Consider the following 20,906-nt stretch of genomic DNA (forward strand, 5'->3'; position numbering starts at 1 on the left):
ACACAGGAGTTTCCACCTGGGGTGGAGGGAGTCCTTGATGGGGAAGAAAGGAGGATGTGGGCGAGGGTACGCAGGCAGGGGTGGTAGGAAGCGTCACTCCCATGAAATAGCTGCCTCTGTGGGCCTCCCTCTCCTGGCCCAGGTGACCAAGAAAATCCTGGAAAGCCAGTGGGCATGAGGGAAGGAAGACACTGAACATTTGCTCTAGAAAAGCCTGGAGGGGAAAGGGGAATGTGTCTAAGCCCAGCTTTCCCCAGCTGAGGGGGTGTGTATGGGGTGGGGGCTGAGCGGGGGGCTGCTGTTAAGTTGGAGCTCTGTCACTGTGGTGGGGTAGGGAGAAGCCCAGGCCTCGGGGCCCGGCAGCCAGAGAGGGGGAAAGGCGAGAGGCAAGAGGAATCCACAGCTGGCCACCACCTGGGGCCGAGCTGCCCCTCCCCAGTACTGCCAGAGACACTCCAGCTCAGCCCTGGGGCTCCTGGGCACTGAGGTCAGGGAACCAGATGGGGGGAGGAGGTGACAGACTCTTCTTCACCGACCCCTCTCAGTGAAGACACTTTCCTTGCTCACACTGTTCTCCTTTTGTTTTCTTCTTGCCCCATCCTGTCTTCCACCAGCCTTGGGAAAATAAACCCACCTTGATGTGGCCCTGACCAAGTGCCCGTGAGTGAGTGAGTGAGTGTGTGTGTGTGTGTGTGTGTGTGTGTGTAGGGGGCGGGGAGGGCCAGCGTCAGCTTTCCTCTCTCCAGGCTCCTCAGCTTATCCTCCCCTGGCCCCTCCCCTGACCCCTCCCCTGTATGTAGCTCCGGCCTACTCAGGGACGCGCTGGCCCAAGCCGCCTCCGGGACACACACCCAGCACCTCTCCCTCACACCACACCCCTCCTCCAACACTCCAGCAACCCCCTCTGGAATCTTCTCTCCACTCCTAGTCACACACACACACTGCCCCGGGTAAACAACCTTCGTCCAACCAGGCCCAACCCTCTCCCTCTGGGCTCCCAGGCTGCCGGCTGAGGAATGCAGCAGCTGGGAGGCTGACTGGGGCTGCCTGGGGCTGCCTGCGCCTTGCCCAGGGGTCTTTGGATCCCTGGCTAGCACCCCACAGGGGAAGGCAGCCTAGGAATTCCGGAAAGCCATTCCCTCTCTGAGCCTTGGATTTTCCATCTGTAAAGTGGGGACAATCATTCCTCTGGCCTTTCCTGAGCTGTTCGGGATCAAAGAGAAGGGGGCTAAAATCTTTGGCAAAACCCCGCCCCCACCCCCACCAGGGACAGGAGAGTCTGCTCTTTCTGAAAACCATCCCTTCCTAGAATCTGTTCTCGCCTTGCTTCCTTGTTGAAGGCGCTGGCGAGGCCTGGGTGTGGCAGGGCAGAAATGAAAGTTGTCCAGGCAACACACAGGGCTCGTCAACATTTCCATCCCAGCGGCTCAGAGGCCCGAGCCCTTCTCTTGCCCAGTGTGGCCTGTCAAGATGAGCCTTCCTGGAATGGAAGCTAGGTTGCGGGCCAGGCCTCCGCCCCTCCCCATGCACGGTGACAGAGCAACCCGGGCTCATTGGTGAGGTGGCTGACTTCCCCCTCCACCACCCCCCTGAACTCAGCAACCAGCAAGGACTCTGGAAGGGCGACGGAAGTGAGACAGGGTCTGGGGAAGGGTGGGTCTGAGGGAGGGTTTGCGGGAGCTCAGTTCAGAGCCCAATACTGGGGCGCATGGGGGGGGGTCCGCATTATCCCGATCTTGCAGACAGGTGAGGGCTCACCTCAGCGGGGACGGAGCACACAGGTGGTTCGGCAAAGGAGCGGGAGGTACAGACGCACAGTGAGCGCCAAGGAAGCCAGGCCACCAGCTCTGCTAAGGACTGATTTGCTGCCCACCCTCGCCTCTTGGGCTTTTTTTCCATTAGGAGAAGACTTCCCTTGGGGCGCCTGGGTGGCTCAGCCGGCTAAGTATCCCACTCGTGATTTTGGCTCAGGTCAGGATCTCAGGGTTGTGGGAGCCAGCCCTGCATTCAGGTCCCCGCTCAACGTGGAGTCTGCTTGTCCCTCTCCCTCTGCCCCTCCTACTCGCGCACTCTCAAATAAATAAAACCTTAAAAAAAAAGAGAGAGAGAAAACTTCTCTTGAGTGCTTACTTGTAAGTGCCCTTTCAGGAGGTTAGGGGGCAAAAGTGATGACTAACCTCCTGCCCAACCACTGGCTTCCAGGTACGGGGGGTGGGGTGGGGGCTGTCAAGAACAAGGAGACACAAGCCGTCCAGACCTCATCCAGCACTATGGGGGGAGGACAGGGAGAATGCAGGGAGCCTGGGAACAAACCCTGAAGGAACCCCTCCTGATATCATGCCCTGTCTCCTCCAGGGACACCCCCAGGCCCTCACAGCAATCTGGCATCTGAAGTCAAGTTCTGGCCGAACCCGGTGGTTCCTGAGCCCCACTCCACCCCTGCCTCCTCCTCTATAAAACCTTCAGGGCAGTCTGATTGTTCCCGGACACACAGAGCGGAATTCAGACATCCTGGAGGCCTTGGTGGTTTCCCAATACAGAGGTCTGCAGGCCTCCCAGGCTTGGGGCAGGGCAGGGACTGGGACCCCCGTCCCAAACCTCTCGGGGACACATATGCTCTGATTCTCAGAGCAGCCCTAGTGAAATCAGTCCTAGCCACTCCCATTTGAGCTCATGAAAATCATTTAATTTCTTTGTGAAAAATAAGAAGACATCAAAGAACAAATTAGGGAAATGACGAGGTGGAAGGCTGAACCTACTTTCGCTGTTCTCAGGGGGCACAGGGGTGCTGGCAGTGGTTTTCATCTGTCACCTGCCTCCCCGAGCGGCAGCTGGCCTGAGCGCGTAATGAAATGGGACCTGGTCCTCGGGGCACCCTGGCTGAGGGGTCCCACTTAGTGGCCGCCGCCTCGGTTCCACAGGGCGTTCTCCTGCCGCAGGCGCTGGTTCTCGGTCCGGAGCCTCTCGACCTCAGCAGTCAGCTCCTCCGCCCGGCGGCGGGGCTGCCGGCCGACGCACGCCCGCAGCTGCTGCAGCCTCCGGGTCTCCTCCTCCGCCTGCGAGAGCCGCCTCTCCAGGTCCAGGTAGTCCCGGACCAGCTCCTGCTTGCTGCGGCCCTGCAGGCTCTCGGTGTGGTAGCGCTCGTAGGCCTCGGAGAAATCCCTCTGCTGGAACTCGCCGTGAGCCCGGCAGCGCCCGTCGCCCTCTCCGGCGTCGCTGTCCCCGCTGGAGCCCGGGGGGGAGGCCCCGTGGGGCACTTCCAGGTTGGGCTCCTCAGGGGCGCGGTCGTTCATCAGAAACTGGGTGGTGTTGTAGGGCGCCACGGGCTGGCCTTTGGCAAACATCTCCTCGCGGACCCGGGAGGCCCTCCGGCTCTGCCGCTCATCCCGCTGCTGCTTCTCAGCCCAGCTCAGCTCCAGGTAGGGCCGCCAGTGGCGTTTGCGCTTGGAAGGCCTCCTGCGGGGCTTCTTCCGGCCCAACGTGGCTTCGGCCGAGCTGCCCCCTGGGTGTTGGGCCGAGCTGCCCCCTGGGCTCTGCGCCCGGGAGCCCCTACCGCTCCAGCCCAGGCCACTGCCAGCCCCAGTCGGATCTTCTTCCTCTGAGTGGCACTCTCTCCGGGGTGTCAGGGGCAGAGAACTACCAGGGTCATGAGGCTCGGGGGCTGTTTGGGGGCTCCCAGGAGCACCAGGGGTCTAAACAGAGAGGACAAGGAAGAGTGAATCACAGCCAGCCTGTCCCTGGTGCTGGAACCCTTCTGCAACCAGCCGGCCTGAGGCTGACCTTCCCACAGTTGACACTGGGTCCCTCTCTAGCCTCTCACCCTCTGCCACTATTTGTTGGTTGATGGGCTCCTGTCTGCCGCCCCCCTCCCCCCCACCAACGCTTCCCAAGTAAACTCATGAAAACAGCAGGAATTCTGCCTGTGTATTTCACTCCGGAATTTCAGTGCCTCCAACAGTCGCTGTCCAGTGCCTCGCAGAGCACGCGTGCAATAAATACTGTTTGGATGAAGGCGGCTAAAGAGGACACAGGATGGGAAGTGGCTCCTGCTGTGTTTCCTTGATCAGCCCTCTTCCTAGAAAGACTGTCTTTTCCACAGAGTTGCCTTCGTGGGTAAGCAACCTCAGAGCCCCTCACCCCCACTCTGTTCGGAAAGGCCCCACGCTTTGCTTTATGCTCTGCTGTTCTTGTCTTGAACTTCTAAACAATTTTTGAATAAAGAACCCTTTGCACCGAGGCCTACAAATTATGTTGCCGATCTTGCTTCCAGCTATTTGCATAGCTGACTCCTTAGGGCTTGGTGCCAATGTCACCTCTTCAGAGGTCCCCCCCAACCCTATCTAAAGATCCCCCCATCTCCCCTTCCCAGTGACACCATCACTGTGTGACCCAGTTAACATCCCGCGTAGCATCTACCACAATACCATTTACCATCTGTCTTCTTCCTATAAGAATGTGTCTTGTCTGTCCGGTCCACCACTATGTCCCTCTGCATGGCCCAAGGTAAGTGCTCAATAAACAGGCTAAATGACATAAAGCCCATAAGAGAGGGGGATTCAAAAGACACCGAGACCAAAAAAAACCAAACAGACACTGAGACATGAGACGCTCCTTTCTGTTGGTCTAGAGTCAAGAAGATGGGAGTGTATTTATTCCAGGCAGAAGTTGGTATCCTTCTTTGACATGAGCACCAGGAAAGAGGCCCTTGCTAGGGAGAGGAAGGGTGAACCTCCAGTCTGCAGCTGAGAGCATTCTAGAACTTATCTAAGAGGTGGAAAGGATTCTGTCAAGATAGTGTGTGTGCAGAGCATCTGTTTATCTCCGTCGTGGTGAGGGTGGGAGCACTCAGTGTGGGGGATGGGGAATGAATTGCTCTATGCCTGTGGTTTGGGGAACTCTAATAATAACTGCTACCATTGGCATGTTGCTTACAATGCACACCACGGTTCAGAGATACCCGAGCACAGGCCCGTACACTGGGGGTGTATGCAGCCCTATAGGAGCTGGAGGTGTGTCGTGTGTGTTTTGGAGGCCCTGAGGTTCTCATCTTCATCTGGGATGGCGTATGTCAGAGTGTGTACGGAGTATGTGTGTGTGTTTGTTTGTTATGTTGTACTGTTACTTCACCTGCAGGGAGATCGTCAATCGGGAACAGGCCTTGTCTCAAGCCAACTGAGACAGAGCTTCTGCCCCACCCCAGAAGAGGCAAGGCCCCTGGCAGTGCCGAGACAAGGCGGCTTGTGTGTGCACAATCATTCACCTGCCCCCAGCCCTCAGCATGTGTCCCCTCATGATCTTTCCCCTCACCCAAACCATCCCTGCCCCTCAGCCCCACATGCTGCCTCCCTCCTGAAGGCTTGTCCCTTTACCACCATTCCCACTACTGCAGATAAGCTGTGTGATCTGGGTGAGTCATCTGCCCTCTATGAACTTCTAACCCTGACATGTCATGAACTCCAAATTAACTCCAGAAAACACTGCAAGTGGCTAGGTAGTGTAGGTTAGAGGAGCTGAGTCCCCTCCTCACCTACAGGGACCTGTCAACTCGGGGAGAATAGGCAAGGTGGGTGCAGCAAGAGAGAGCATGGGCAGAGAAAGTCTGGGTTCCTGTTGCCAGATCAGAAGGTTTCCTGAGAGCCTGACACAATCTGTCTCTCCCTCTCTCCTGGATGCTCTGTGAACCCCAACCCCCATCCTAAATTATGAACCAACTGCTCAAACTCTTTTCCCTGTGTCAGACTTGGTTCCCAGCCTTGACAAAATGCAAGGCAGGGTTCTGGTGTCAGAAGGCCCTAAGTTTAAACCGTGGATCTTTTGTTTGCTGACTGCATGAATCTAGAAAAGGTATTTCAGCTCTGATAACCTGAGCTTCTTCGAAATGCAAACAATAATTCCTACCTTGAAGGGCTGCTAGGATTTCAGGAGATAGCACAGATTTGGCATCCTGGCATAAGGACTCGGTTAGACATACTGGTTTTCAGATCTGCCAACACACCTGCGACAAGCGGCCAGGATCCCAGTTAGCAGGATCCGTGTGGGGGCACTCAGGTGGTTGGGAAGGTGGGGCTTACCTTGGCCTCCTCCAGGGCTGCTGGTGACTCTGTATTACAGTTGGTCTGGTTCAGAGTAGCCACCTTCTTCTGCTCCAAATCTTTCAGCAGATGCTTCTAACTAATGACACCTGCCTTAAATAACAGAGAGCTAAGTCTTAAAGGAGAATTTTCAGGAAGACTGGCTGCCCAGGAATTTTTCAGCAGCAGCCATTTTGAGCATCAGACCTGCACATCGTCATTATCAAACGAAGGTGCTGAAGCCTCCACACCCTGGTTTTCACACCTCCAGCCAGCAAGGGGCCATCCTCCCAGTCCTGTCCCTCAGGCCCCAGGCCAAGGCTTACATCCTAGGCTGTCCTTCTGGAAGTCACTGAGGCCCAGGCTGGCAGCTAGGAAGCTAGTCCTGGGCTTTGTTCCCCCAGCAACCAAAGGGGGAAAGGTCTTGGCCCAGGGGGGCGAAGATACAGCAGTGACCTAGAGAGGCTGGCGGTGGAGTGGGTCAGCGGCTGGAACAAGAAAATACGGAGCAGGCTTTCCAAGGGGTCCTTTCCTCACTGCCTCCAGAGGCCCCAGTCGTGACAGCACCCCACCCCCAGCCCCCTCGACAGCACCCCACCCCCAGCCCCCTCAGGCGGGGCTCGCAAACTCAGCACCTCGAGAAACACAGATGTGGCCTGGGCCGAGCCCAGGGCTGAAGCCTTATCATCTCCTGGGCCTGGCCTGCCTCCCCCTCTCCTTCCTCTCAGGACGGGAAACAGAGGAAAGGGGAAGAAGTCTTCACGCTAAATGCCCCTGAAAGGGTAGCCCAACTGGAATAAGGATGGATTCCTTGGAAGAGGGGAAGTGGTCCGAGAAAGGAGATTTTGCAAAGGCAGAACTGACCTATTTGCTGTCAAGGACTATGCACACGACTATATCTGTGTGTCTTTCTGTGCGACCGACCGCCTGTCTGTGCCGTTCCCAGGGCCTCAGCCCTACCTCTCAGGGCAGATACAGCAGCTCTGGTCAAGCCGCTCAGGCACTAAGGGCGGGAGGAGGGGACAACCTGGCAGCGCGGCGCCTGCTGGGGATTGTAGTTCTTCTAGTTTGGAAAGCCGGGTGAAGAGCCTGTCACGTCTACAGTCAGACCGAGAACTCCAAAACCCATCTGCCCTTGCGCGAGTGGCGGCCCGCGCTCACCGATGCCTTCTTTGATTGGTCAAACTGCCTGCCAGTATTTTCACTTTCGTCAACGATTAGCTGTGCGGAAGCACAACAGAACCCGCCTTCCGAGATCAATTGAAGAGTTCATTGATGGCGTTAATCTTTACGGGTCAGAAAATAGATCCGGCCGAGAGGGGCGGGGCTGTGGGTGCGGAGGGATCCTCGGCCCTAGAGAAAGGCGACGAGAAGGATCGGTGGCCGCCGCCGCCATTTTGGGCTGGGAGGAGGCAGCGGAGGGACTCGCTGCGCAGTGAGAGCACCCCATGGGGGGTGGTCCGGGCGCGGGGAGAGGCCGGGCCGAGTGGGCTGCCTGAAGTGGTAGCGCTGGGAGACGGCGGGGAGTGGGACCGGGGGCCGGGGGGGTGAAGGTCTTCCCGGCCGGGCCCGGTCCTCAAACCGTCCCGGCAGCCCCGCAGCCTCACCTCTCACAGAGGGCGGGGTTTTGGGCAATTACCGCGTGTTCCCCGAGACCCCAGTTGGGGAGAGACTGGGTGAAACGACTCCCCTCTGCCCTTTCACGGGGGGCGCAGATCCTGAGGCCGAGCTTTGCCAACTTCTTTCCCCACCCCCATGCGGCCTGGGTATGGCGGCGGGGCCCAGCGTTGCGGTGCCCCCGCTTTGACGGGCGAGGTGGGGGCGACGCCAGATTCCAAAGACTGGCGCTGCGGGGGAGGGCGGAGGTCCCAGCTCTGGCCGCGCGTCCTTCAGGCGTGGCAGGCAGCTGGAGGCCCCGAGGGCGGAGAGCCGGGTGAACCCACCATCTTCCCCCATACACCAAAGCCATCCCGCGGCCCGGGCTTCGAGAAGGACCAGCCTTCTTCCTACAGTAACAACCACTAATTCCCCCGGAACTAGGTAGATAAGAGGCTCGTGGAAACCTTCACGAACCCAGTGCTTGGAAATCTCTGAGTGCTCTGGGCCTCAAGATTTCTTTCCGGCCCCATTCTCGGAACGACCTGACCTTGCACGTCCCCAGCCAGTTTGGGAAACTCCAAAAATGTGCTGTTGCACTTCTCTTGAAAGTTTACACCAAAGAGGGGTTGAGTTTTTGCCCTTTACAGGGTTGGGGGACACAAAATAATCGAGTGGCCGTGGCTCTGGGAATAAAAGTGGAGTGGCCCATTTCGGATGCTTCAGGAACATCTGTTTGCGTTTTGAAATCTGAGCCATGACTTTTACCAAAACTTTTGGAGAAATGGCGGCCCTCCTAGGGGAAAAAAACGAACTAATTCCAACGTAATCTTTATAAGACCACAAATTCTTTCCAGTTTAAAGAACGTTTCTCCCACAAACTAAACAAAATGGGGAGTATTTTGCCACTGGTGCATTGTTACTACGGAACCTCTCGTTTGAATTCCCAAGCAATTGAAAAATCACTTCTGTGGATCCCAGATGCTCCCAAGATAGAAATTGCAGTTTTGAGCTACTTCATATTTGTAGCGTTTGGGGGGGTGGGGGAGACCTGCTTTCAAAAAAATAAACACTCGACCTTATATTACAGCTATATAGCAGCTTAAGGATTGAAGTTTGATGTGAAATTATTTTCTTGAATTACAGATTAGACCATCTTGTTTTCTACTGCTCAAAATCCAACTTCAGAGAGATTTACATACAGTTCAGGGATATCTTAATTATTTTGTTGCTAAAATGTCAGTTAAAATTATGCTTAGGTAGACTCTAAAGTATGAGAGTGACTGGTTAGTCAACTTTACCTTTGAGGGTACCTTGTGATGAATCTCACTGCCAGTCACACGTGGTCACATCATTCCTGAGCCTTTGGCTTTATTAGCAAGAACCTTGAAAGGTTTTTGAGAACCGAAGCCGCCCTCCTATTAATAATTTTTTTTGTAAGTTGTAAATGACAATTCCATAGCCTTATCTATATTCTCCCCCTACTCTCCAGATGTTCTCAGAAAAAGTCTTAACAACTGGATTGCGAAAATATGATCACTTGACTCGATTTCTTAAGCCAAAATTTGAAACACTAAATGCAGTACACTTGATTCATACTGTAGGTTGACTTTTGGCTTATGTCATGTGAATTTTACAGTTCTTCAAGAGAAGATGGGAGTTAGGAGAAGCTAACATTAACTTGGTAGGAGTTAAGGTCTTAGGAGCCGAAAGGGGCTTTAAAGATTATCCTTGTGGTTCTTCTGTCAATTTAATGGAGGAGGATCCCCGACTCTTGTGATTCATCCTCCATTGTGAAGTAATGTAGTTAAACCTTTGGATGCTACTAGGTGGAGAATACTGTGCCAGATGCAGAACTGTGTTACTCATAAAGATGAAAGGTTACCATCTTTAAGGTTGAACCACAAGCTTTTCCATTCCTTGATAAAGCTGGGAATAAACCCAGTTTATAAATGCTCTCTTGGTTATCTTCTGAGCAAAACACAGGACTGGAAGTTAGGAACTCCCAAGTTCTATTTCTTTGTGTGCTACCACTGACTTGATTGGCTTGGCCAGGGGCCAAATCCTGAAGATGAGTCCAAACTGGTCATTTTGTTGCTGAGTCTGTTGTTCATCTAATGTTCAACCAGACCTTCAGCTTCCTCCTCAGCTATCCCCTTTCAGATGAGTTCCTTCGGGGTTTATGACAAAGTCTACAAACCCTATATGCCTCAGTTTCCTGATTTGAAAATAATGCCAATGCTACCTCCCACATACCTTGAGGATTAGCTACTCTTCAGTAAACATTTATTTACCAAAACTTTGTTATTTGGGAATCTAGAACTTCTGCTTCAGAGGTTATTTGGGGCATTTGGGAGGCCTGCCTTACTGAAATGCGGCCTTGGTTGCCCTTGGCAGCACAAAGGGTGGCCATCCAACTAGGCTGAACAAGGGTCAGTTTCTTAGGGTACCAAGCAGTTGTTGTTAGGAAGTCCTGGATATTTGACCCTGACGGCCAACTCCTGGGGCCTGGTGGCTCTGTGAGAGCAGGATTCATTGACGAGTAGGACTGATTCTTTGCAGCAGTCCTTTCCAGGATGAAGATCCTTGCTTCTGATTTGATTTCCGTAATTAACCTTTTTTGTGTGTGTGTGTCTATCTCTCACCATCTTCCTCTTTGAATTTTCTCCTTTTAAATTGCTCACGTGTTTGCTGTTTTAAGTACACTTTTAGGAGTAACTAGAGAGGAAGGTAGAACGAACCGCTTAGACATTGCTTTCCATCCTCCAGTTCGGTTTCCTGCCTTTGCCTAACAGTTGTGCTGGAGTTACCCAGGTCTTCAGAATGCTGTGTTTAACACAGGCTTCAGACTTCAAATTAATCTCCTCCTCTGACCCTCTGGAGGCTAGCACAAGTTCTACTGAGTATCTCACAAGAGCAGTGATGCTATCATTTTCTCAACTATGCTTGTGCATGGGGCACTCGAGTTCCCACATTTTCCTTCAGGAATAACCTTTTTGCTCACTGCAAACCCAGGGCTTTTAACACTTCGCACAAAGTCAGTGGATGTGTGAAATGGAATATGAAGAATGAGAGTATGATTTCCTTCTGAATTTTTGCTCTTGAAAAAACTTTTAAGCCAAATGTAACTGCTCTTGGTGCTGTGTTGAGAGATCACACTAGCAATTTCAAGAACTTACCAACAGTTTCCTATAGCAGCTCAGCCATTTGAAAGAATTTTGTTGGTGTGCAGAGGTTTATTAGTAAACTACTAGGATTGTTCCTGCCCTTGAGCTTGTTGATACATCATTTGTCATAACTGAACCACCTCTAAGTAAAACCCAAGAAAAAGTTTATTCAGGAGGATTTGTGAGAGCTTAAATACTGATCTGTCTAAACTTAGCCTTTGTTTTTTTCAACAAGAAGGAGAATGAGGTGGTAAGCTTTCCAGTATTCAAAGACAGCTGGCTCAAGATTGAATCTTTGCCTCCTAGACTGTATATTCTGTCCCACTTGGGAAGTATGACTGTTACCCTTTGGTCAGCAGATCCCACTGTGTTCAGGGCCTGAATTTGACATTTTCTTTACTTTAAAAATTACTTCTCATTTTTAGCATCAACTAACCACACCTTATGTGAGAAATAATAGTAAAGTGGAATTTTATCCCAATGTTCTTGTCAAATTTGAAAAATAATTTCAAAAAACAAACCTCACAAACTCATGTGTACTTAGGTACCAGTCCTGTCTCAGCTCTAGCCAGTTTTGCCATTGCAATGATGTGAATATTTGTTGCTAGCTGTTCTGGGTGTAAGTGGCCAGGGAGAATCCTGTGGTGCATTACCTGATGTTTAACTAAATATAGCCAGCTCTTGATTTTCTGAAGGTAAACTGTTCGGTTGTAGTTTTGTTTTTTGGATTTTTTTCCCCCCTATGGATTCCCTCTTGAATTTTTTTTTTTCTATAACTTTTGAAGTCATTAGGGTAAAGTATATTTATTTACATTTTCCCAAGCAAAGGATTTTAATTTTACTCTGGATGAAGGGAAAATTAAAATACCAATCAAATGGGCAACTGCTTTGGTCTTAAAAAGAAACAATAAGGGGCTGGCTGAGTTGGTGGAGCTGGTGACTCTGATCTCGGGGTTGTGGGTTTGAGCCCCACATTGGGCGTGGAGATTACTAAAAAAAAAAAAGAGAAAAAACAATAGTAGTTATATCAATGGTAGCTTACTTCTGTATGACACATTTTCATGCTATCTTGTTTAATGCTGATAGCTGTTTTGTAAAGTTGGCACAGCCCCATTTTGGTGATGAAGAATGAGGCTCAGTTGTTTCCAGAGTCACACTGCTAGGAGTATATGTTAAAGATATGACTAGGACCCTGGTTTTTTGACTCCTAAACTAGCCTAATTTTTATGTTTTCTCTCTTTAGAGATACCCAGTCCATTTATTTTATTTGACAGAGCACACAAGCAGGGGGAGTGGGAGGGAGAGGGAGAAGCAGGCTCCCCATGGAGCATCCCAGGACCCTGGGATCATGACCTGAGGCAGACACTTGACTGAGCCACCCAGGAGCCCCCCCTGGTCTATTTTTCCTGAATTAAACCAATTTGGGCCTCCCTGGCTTTCCCCAAAACTGAGATCTAAAGGTCCCATCTCCCAAGGGCCACTTTATATTCTAGGCTAGCCTCCCAAAAGTTTTTCTTGCTCAGAGGAGGATTAAGCTTTCCAGCCATCTGTCTCAAAGTTTAGGAAGCACTTTGCCCTGGCTGGATACCCAGGCGCCCTATGATGAGAAAGGAAACAAACTGAAATTGCCAGTGTGTAAGCATGGTCTTTTGAGCAGCTCAGTTAAAATGTCTGGCAGAGAGGACTTTAGTGAAAGGCTAGAGATCCTCAAGTGATTGGAAGATCATTTGTTATCACAACCCACCCCCATTAATATAAGTAATTCAGTCTTTTTCTCTGTCCTGAGAGCAGTGTACTACTCAAGTGTTTTAATGTAGAAAGTGTTGATAGAAAACTGAAATTTCACACAAATCTCATCATTCTAAGAACATAAATGCAATACATACTATAAAGTGCCTTTGGAAACAAAGTTCAGGTAGTTGCATATCTCAAGGTAAATCAGAGTCATTTGTGAGTAAATTAACTATTTGTGTATTTTTAAAGACTAAACTGAATTTGTCTCCTAAGAGTAAAACATACTTTTTTTTTTTTTTCTGATGATAAATGTACTTATAGAGTGTTCCTAAGACTGATAGTGGGGGAAACAAGATCATTAACTTAAATCCATCTTACTAAGTTCTACAATCTGAGGTTACCACTGCTGCATCCCATAGTGCAGTCAAAATGAGGCTTCTCGGTATATAAAGCCAGAGGGCAGTGTTGCTGCCATTCCACCAAGCAGCCGTGTTTCTGGGACTACTGCATGACGTCATAGCAGAAGGAAAATTAAAAACACGAAGAAAACTATTTCAAAATAGACATTTAATGTAATTTTTATTTTTTTTTAAAGATTTTATTTATTTGACAGAGACAGCGAGATAGGGAACACAAGCAGGGGGAGTAGGAGAGGGAGAAGCAGGCCTCCTGCTGAACAGGGAGCCCGATGTGATGCAAGGCTTGATCCCAGGACCCTGGGATCATGACCTGAGCCGAAGGCAGACACTTAATGACTGAGCCACCCAGTCTCCCCTTAATGTAATTTTTAGGCCAAAAGAAAAACGGATCATACATTGTCTTCAGTGGACCATCTGTCAGAGTAGGACCAGCTTAGTCTACCTCTGAAGGCCCTGAGTCAGTTCTTGACCAGCATAATTCCCCTTGATTCATTGATTTGTGAATGCTTATGCATCATAAGGTGCATTTCACTCTTGAAGTTCCTGCCACCTCCACTATTCCATTTAGATACAAAAGCAAGCTTTACAATAGGAGTTTTGTGTCTCCCCCCCACTTTTCCTGCAGAGGTTTTTAACCTTCAAGGAGTTTGACAGTCTCATGGTTCTCTTGAACCCTCTCCCCAGAAAAATGTACATATAACACAAGTCTACATAAAACTTCATGGGGTTCATGAATCCCAAGGCCCCCTCTGGATTCTAAGGCCCCAAGTTTTAAGGAACCCCTGTATTAATGATTTGAGCAATGCATTTGCCCTAGAGAAACACACAGGGCAGGGGGAGATGGGTTGGATTAACCATGATGAGGAAGGGATGATTTTTTTTTTTTTTTAAGGAGATAGAAGTTTATTAAATACACCACAAGGGAATGGCAGGCAGGATAGCGAAGGAGAGATTGTCTGCCAACAATCATCATTTCTTACTATTTGATTTGGGGGTGGAAATTAATTCCCAGGGTCTCCCTGCATTTTCAAGAACAGAACTATTCCAGAGCCTAAGCCCCTATTAGGAGAGTGGGACTAGCAGCCGGCTGTACAGGGAATGAATGTACAGGGTTCCCACTCGGCCCATAAGGACTTAATTTAGCTCCTCTTCCAGAAGCTTTACATTTGATTTGCAGTGAGGGATGGGGGGGGGGGGTTCTAATTTTGGTTTGACCCTCATGAAAAGGTGGAGAGCTCCTACTCCTTTTTTTTTAGTATAGGGAGCACCTAAGTATTAGATAATTAGGGTAAGTCCTTGGAATGCCCCAAGCAACCATTTCCTCTACAAATCCAATATTCCCTACCTCTAAATGTCTTAACAAAGAACTGCCGCAAAGTTTATCCAACCATTGCTTACACTAAAAAAGCAAGGGGTTTACCAAGATCCCTTTTCAGACATCCAGGAACTTCTTCCAGCCTTATTGGGGAAGCGAAGGAATCACTAAAAACCTATTTGTAGAAATGAAATGAGACTGTCAGTTGTCTAACCTAACAAACTGCCAAATTAGGTTTACAGTTTTGTTAATAGACTTTCAAATGGCTGTTGAGAAGCAGAATTAAATTTTAAGCTTCTGACTGTAGCCACTTTCTGCTCCCCAAACACCCAACACTAGTTTCTTTCTCCAGCATCAAAAAAAGAAAACCAAGGCACTAGAAAGCGAGCACACTTAGGTATTGAAGATAATTAATCTTTATATTTTGCCTGAACTGTATATTTAGCACACTAAAACCCATTCAAGGGAGAAATCAGCAAATTGAAAATTGTCCCATTAAAGATTGTTTTTTGCAAACTGACCAACTTAATGATTTCTTTACCCCCCCAATGCAATCACTTAAAATAAATCACTATTTTGAATTAGCTCTAGAAATCACACTGAAACTATGTTACATTTACAAATATTAAATTTATTATAGCTAGAATGAATTTAATGGTTCTCAGATTTGGCCACCTTATAGCTCCGTTTAAGGAGGGGATTTTTTAACAGAAAAATGCATTATAACTTGGTCAAGTTACTTACACATTAAAAAAAAAAAAAAACTTCTAAAAAGAAAACAAGAAAAGCAACCCTTCAGTTTCACATAATTAAAGAACAGGAGAAAAGCACGCAAGCTACATCATAGCTAAATTTACCAAACCAACCAAAGCCGGGGGGATTTGCTCTTCTGATTATTGTCATAAAAAGGTCCACTGTCTTATATACACATGTGTATAATGTTACATTCCATCACTGTAAAAAGTCCCCTTTGCCCCCTCCCCCAAAAAAGTTTCAGTCTAGTCTCCAAACTTGGACAGCGGCGCTCGCTCCTGCTGCCGGTGCAGTTCGTTCTCCGTCAGCAGCTGGAGGTTCTCGGCGCGCAGCCGGTCCAGCTCTAGCTCCAGCTCCCGCACACGCGCGTCGTCGCCGCCCAGCCGCTTGCTTTCCAGCCGCAGCCGGTTATTCTCGTCCTCCATGCGCGAGAGGCACTTCTCCAGCTCCAAGTACTCCTTGATGAGTTCCTGCTTGCTCATGTTCTGCAGACTCTCCGCGTGGTACCGCTCGTAGGTCTCCGAGAAGTCCCGCTGCAGAAACTCGCTGCCGTCTCCTCCCATCCCGTCGCTGCCCCCATCCTCCTCGCCCGCTTCTTCCATGAAGTCCTCATCGCTGGTGTCGTCGGATTTGGCAGCGGCCCGCTTGGGGTAGAGACCGGTTTTGAGATCCGGCTCCTCTTGGTCGTGATCATCCATGAGGAACTGCGTGGTGTTATAGGGTGCGACAGGCTGGCCCTTGGCGAACATCTCAGCTCGAATCCTTGAAGCTCGCAGGCTCTGTTTCTCGTCGAACTTTTTCTTCTCCTCCCAAGTCAGCTTGTAGTACGGTTTCCAATGCCGCTTCTTCTTGGAGGGGCGTCTCCTATGTTTTTTCTTGCCCAGCTGTCTCTGCTGCTGTCCCCACGCCTCCTCGCCCCCTGCAGCAGGAGCCCCCAACTTGTTGGCCTCGGAATCATGACATGGCTGTGCGAGAGGCTCGGCCTCGGGCCTCGGTTCCCCCCCAGCCGCCGGCGAGGGGGCTCCGCCAGCGGACAAGTCGTCCCCATTCTGGCCCTTCTTGCTTGCTTGCGGGCAGCTAGGTTCTGGACAGACGGGGGTCTGCAGGAGAGGCGGCTGCGGCTCCAAGCTCCCTTCCCCCTCCTGCCCCGGACGGCCACCCGACTGGGGGGACGCTCTCGATTGCCACCTACTGTCCTCCTCGGGCACCCGCTCCTCCGCGCCTGGGGGGCGATCGGGGTTCCGCTCATCATGAACAGCAACAGCACCTGTACAGTTGCTAGTTTGAGGCTGGTGCTGGTATTCTGACAAGAGTGGCTCGGCCATGACTAATAGAGTCCTCTTCTCGAAGTTTGAAAAATTTTGGCTGTAAGTCCTTAAAGAAAAAAGAGGTTTTTCTTTTCTTTTAAAAAATGTCCAGCAGAGTCCTCTTCGGTCTGTAATTCCTGCAGTGACGCCTTTAGCCAGTCCTTCTGTAAACAAACTCCAATTGCAACTTGGGAGAGCTCAAGTCAGTAAAGGGTTAAGTGCCCACAGCGCGGCCAGCTAGCGGGTCCAGGGGGTGCAGCAGCAGTAACAGTACGTAATGTGCAAAGGGGGTGGACCTCAAGCCTCCCCGCAGAGCGCCCCCACGATCGAGGAGTTGGTGGGCAAGGAGATGAGGTTAAAGTCCAACGGGTTAAACCCAGCCCCGAAGGGGTTAAAACTACCCGATGACGCTGCCTCCGAGGGGCCGAATCCACAAAGGGTTAAATCCCCTGCCGCAGCGCCCACAAGGGGTTAAAGTCCCAGAGCCACCTCCTCCCACTTCCACGGGTGTCGCTCCAACCCGAGCTCCCAGTTCCCTAGGCCCGGCCGGAGCCTCAGCCGAGGACAGACAAACTCATCTCCCCTTTGGCTCGATGCTCGGCTCAGCTCAGATCTCCACCGCCTCCTCCTCTTTTCCCCCCTCCCTCCTCCCCCTTCCGACAGCAACTCTTCCGCCTCCTCCCCCGACTTCCCCTCCCAACCTGCCTCTCCACCTGCCAACTTCCAACTGCTGCCTCCCAGCCCTCTGCGCCCCTTTTATATAGAAGCCTGTCCGCCCCGCCCATGCGCATGCGTAACGGGGTCCCCGTCTCAGGAAGCTGGGAGTCGTAGTTCCCATCCTTCAGGCCCGCCGTCCTCGCGCGCCGTGCGACGTAGCCAATCCAAGAACGCGTAGGGGGCGACTTCCAGGCCGCCTCCTTCCATCGCACAGCCCTCGCTAGAGAAACGTGAGTGACCATTGGCCAGGAGTCACACGTCTCGCCGAAGAAGGAAAGCCAATCGCAGAGAAGATGGGGCGGGCTTTGGACCATACCATTCTGCTTCAGGAATACGAGAAGATTCGATGGCCTCTGAGGGCCTACACAGAATATTTTTATTAAAAGGTGCGTTTTAAAGGGTATTATCGTATTCTGTCCTCAGCGGAAGGGTTCCGAAGGTCATAAACATTTGTTAGCTAAAGCAAAAATGGTTTATTCCTAAAAAGTAGTCCCTACAGTGTAAAAGAGGATTAAATCCTATAAAGAGAGATGTTGGCCTATGGCTAATAACTCTCGATTCTTCAGATTACAGGAATGGCTGCAAGGTGTGTGTGGTTAATGCCTGGGACTGACATTTGCGGAAGGATATCGTGAACGTATTTTGAAAAAAACGAAAAGCGTATGAAGAAGTAAACAAATGAAGAATAAAAAGTGCCGCCTTAAAGGGACAGTGTGACTGCATTAGTGCAGCAAGCCCGGACTAGGCCTTGAAGGATGAGAAGGCAGGTTCGAGGCCCGGGTGATTTCCACCCTCGGATTGGCCTTGGGACCGCTGGACGAAAGTGGCCGAGCCCCAGTCCAGGCCTAGTCTTTCAGGGCCACGGCCGCCCCAGGACCAGTGCAAAACGGTGGGCCGGTGGGCCGTGACCGAGCCTCTCGCCCGGGTGGGGATCCGGAAAGCGCGGGGTGTGCACCTGGGGCTCCTAGGAGACCCGGGGTGGGAAGGCCTCGCCCCCGGGCCTCAGCTTCTGTCGAAGAAAATGGCCTCCTGGGGCCGACCGGGAACCTTTCCTGAGCTCAGACAAGGCAGTCCGGGCCAGATGATGGACCTCTTTGTGGGGAGGTGGGGGAGAAGGTTCAAAATTAATTCTGAGTTTAAATAATCAACCAGTCTCTCCATCCATAGAGGCTCTTCTCATCAGTGGGCGCTGGGCAGCACCGGGAGGGAACGGAGCCAAAGAAAGAGAAGGTCTTGCCCAGAAATGGGGGCAGGGGGATGCTGGCCCAGGACTTTGGGGGTAGACTCATGGGGGAGGGAAGGTGACACAGTCTCCTTGAGAAAATTCTCCAGATTCCAAGCTCCAGCCCAGAGGACAGGGCCGTGGAGTAGCCTAAACTCTCCGCTGTAATCATTTAGGCCAAAAATCTCAGTGTAGTAACAGCCTCTCCCTCTTACCACACACCCGTGACCCATTCTTATTTCTTTCTTAATAGCAACATCTTACATCCTGGCCTCTTTCTAACATATAACACTTTTTTACACACAATCATTTGACCCCACCACAGCCCAGTGAGTTAGGGTAGGAATGATTGTCTCCATTTTAGAGATAAGAAATCTCTGAGACTCCGAGAAATGAAGTGACTTGTCCAAGGTCACATGACAACTAAGTGGCAATTCTTGCTAGAACGAAGGTCTTTTGGACCCTCGTGTCATTTTTCTTTCACAAACAAAATTCTCTTTTTTCTCAGGAACTTTGGATTTAGTTCCTTTCTATTTCCAACAGCTTCAGCCTAATTAAAGCCCTCGTTTCTTCATTTAGTAAACATTTATTAGGAAGGAACAATGATGAATAAAATGTCATCCTTGCACATGGACAGTGTGGAGAGGCCATTAAACCACTGTGAGTCAAAACGACAAATGAAGAAAATCCTGGCAAGGAGCTTGTGAGCCAAGCTGCTCAGGAGTTGGGAATTAGGGACAGGATTCGTGGGGGACATGTCTTCCTGGCTCTCTCGGAAGGATGAAGGGTTTTTAGGCCCAGTAGCATGAAGAAGGACGTCCTATAAAGAGCAAGCGTCATGTCCAAAGAAAGGACTTGTCTGGGAACTCAGGAATGGTTCCATGGGGAGGTGGTGATGGGTATCCCCCAAGGGAGAAGCAAGCAAGAGTGCCTCTGGGGCACATCCACCTGTTTTGAAATTGACCACTCCAGTCCCTGAGCTTCCGAGAAAAGCCTGCCCTTCTTTGTGCTCCTTCATCAGTCATGCAGGAGACTCCTGTGAGCAAGAGCTCCCCCTCACACCGACAGCTCCCTGAGGAAAAGAGGTTTTGCAGAGAACTTGAATGGGAGTCAGAGATCTCTTTATTGTTACCACATTTTCAGACTCCAGAGGACTCCTGGGTACCCTCATTCAGGGGGATTGAAAGGTAACAGCTGAGCCCAGCCACCCTTAGTTTATTGGACAGGGCTCATTTGTCATGTGTGGGGAGCGGAGGGCAGAATGATAGGTTGTGGAATTCTAGAATTCTGTCAAACAAGAGGCCAGGCACCTTGATATTAGCTGAGTTTTAACCCATTGCCAGGCATTTTACATGTCCTGGGCATTTAAAACCCAGGACTGGGAACGCCTGGGTGGCTCAGTTGGTTAAGCGTCTGCGTTCGGCTCAGGTCACGATCCCGGGGTCCTGGGATGGAGTCCTGCATGGGGCTCCCTGCTCTGCATGGAGCCTGCTTCTCCCTTTGCCTCTACCTGCTGCTCCCCCTGCTTGTGCTCTCTCACAAATAAATAAAATCTTAAAAAACAATACCCAAAACCCCAGGACTGCCTTATAATGAGATCTTCATCCTCATTTTACAAACAAGGCAACCCAGGTTCAGAGCAGTTACGAAGCTTGCCCAAGTCCCACACCTAGTTGTGTGCCCATTCCTGCATCCCCAGCACTGCTTTGGTCCCACCCCTGCTGGGGTCCAGCTTTAGCACAAGGGTTTATTCAGTCTCTGCCTGTGCCCCTGGGCTGGATCAGAGAGCACCAGGGCCTGTGTGTCTGCCCTGAGGGACGCCCTCCCCACCTTGAGAGAAGGACTGACGGAGTGACTTGAGGCTTCCAGTGGGTCGAATGATAGCCAGCCTCGGGTAGTGGTCAAGGCCCGGAGCGGATAGAGGGAACTCAGGAGTTTAAGGGTCTCCAAGAAGGGGCCTTCAGAACTGCCTCTTCCTCACCGAGGGCAGGAAGGTCCTGGGACCCAGGGGGTGGCAGCTGCAGGGGCTCAAGGCTGCTGTGGCCCTCCGCAGTTGGGGCTCCTGGCCAGTGGCCTCTCACGCGCTAAAACTAGGAGGCGCTCAGAGTGGCGAGTTCCCCACCGAATACGGGCCACTGCTGGAACCAGAGGGGCCCGAGGCGAAGGGGGAGGGGACGCGACAGGGTTGTCGCAGACCAGCGAGAGACCAAGGCCGCCAGGCGGTGGGAAAAAGAAGTTCGGAGTCCGAGCAGCCGGCGGCACCCGCAGCTCTGTGCCCACGCGGGCGCTCTGCCCACCCCGACGGGGGCTCCCCGCGCCCGGCCCCGCCCCCACTCCTCAGGGCGGGGCGGGGACTAGGCTCCCGCTGGGTCTTGGCCTTCCAGAAAGTTCCCTGGGAAAGCCCGAGCGCGGAGGTCACGCCAGCTGTGGAGGGGGAAGCGGGCGGTGGGCACTTCCGGGGCCCCATCCCTGCGGCCCGCGCTCGACACAACGAGCAGCCGCCTTTCTCTCCGCGCTGGGACCCGGCCTCCGCCCGGGCCCCGCGGGCTTCCTCTCCTCCCCCCCTCCCCCACCCAACGCCAACTCGCCGGGCCTCCCCTCCGAC

At 51.6% G+C, this 20,906-nt stretch overlaps 3 protein-coding genes across 7 annotated transcripts in view; all 3 read right to left on the minus strand.

Moving 5' to 3' along the window:
* FMNL1 (formin like 1) overlaps positions 1-20,906 on the minus strand; it is a 59,230-nt gene that overhangs the window by 37,732 nt on the left and 592 nt on the right. The window lies entirely within an intron of this gene.
* HEXIM2 (HEXIM P-TEFb complex subunit 2) lies at positions 2,665-7,089 on the minus strand. Of its 5 annotated transcripts, none has more exons than XM_081804810.1 (3): positions 6,936-7,089; positions 6,072-6,181; positions 2,665-3,692 (listed from the first exon to the last, which is right to left on the minus strand). In XM_081804810.1, the coding sequence occupies exon 3, from the start codon at positions 3,342-3,344 to the stop codon at positions 2,895-2,897; it is 450 nt and encodes a 149-aa protein (XP_081660936.1). In that variant the 5' UTR covers positions 3,345-3,692; positions 6,072-6,181; positions 6,936-7,089; the 3' UTR covers positions 2,665-2,894. The 5 variants fall into 5 exon arrangements, with proteins under 5 accessions (XP_081660936.1, XP_081660935.1, XP_081660939.1 ...); XM_081804809.1 differs by having other exon boundaries at positions 6,072-6,185; positions 6,936-7,088; XM_081804813.1 differs by lacking the exon at positions 6,936-7,089 and adding an exon at positions 6,707-6,918.
* On the minus strand, positions 14,913-17,068 carry HEXIM1 (HEXIM P-TEFb complex subunit 1). The gene has a single exon (XM_006735867.3). It carries the CDS (start codon positions 16,378-16,380, stop codon positions 15,301-15,303), a length of 1,080 nt encoding a protein of 359 aa, XP_006735930.1. The 5' UTR covers positions 16,381-17,068; the 3' UTR covers positions 14,913-15,300.

Source organism: Leptonychotes weddellii, chromosome 15, assembly GCF_054177405.1.
Source record: "Leptonychotes weddellii isolate Sample4059 chromosome 15, ASM5417740v2, whole genome shotgun sequence".
Taxonomy (NCBI): domain Eukaryota; kingdom Metazoa; phylum Chordata; class Mammalia; order Carnivora; family Phocidae; genus Leptonychotes; species Leptonychotes weddellii.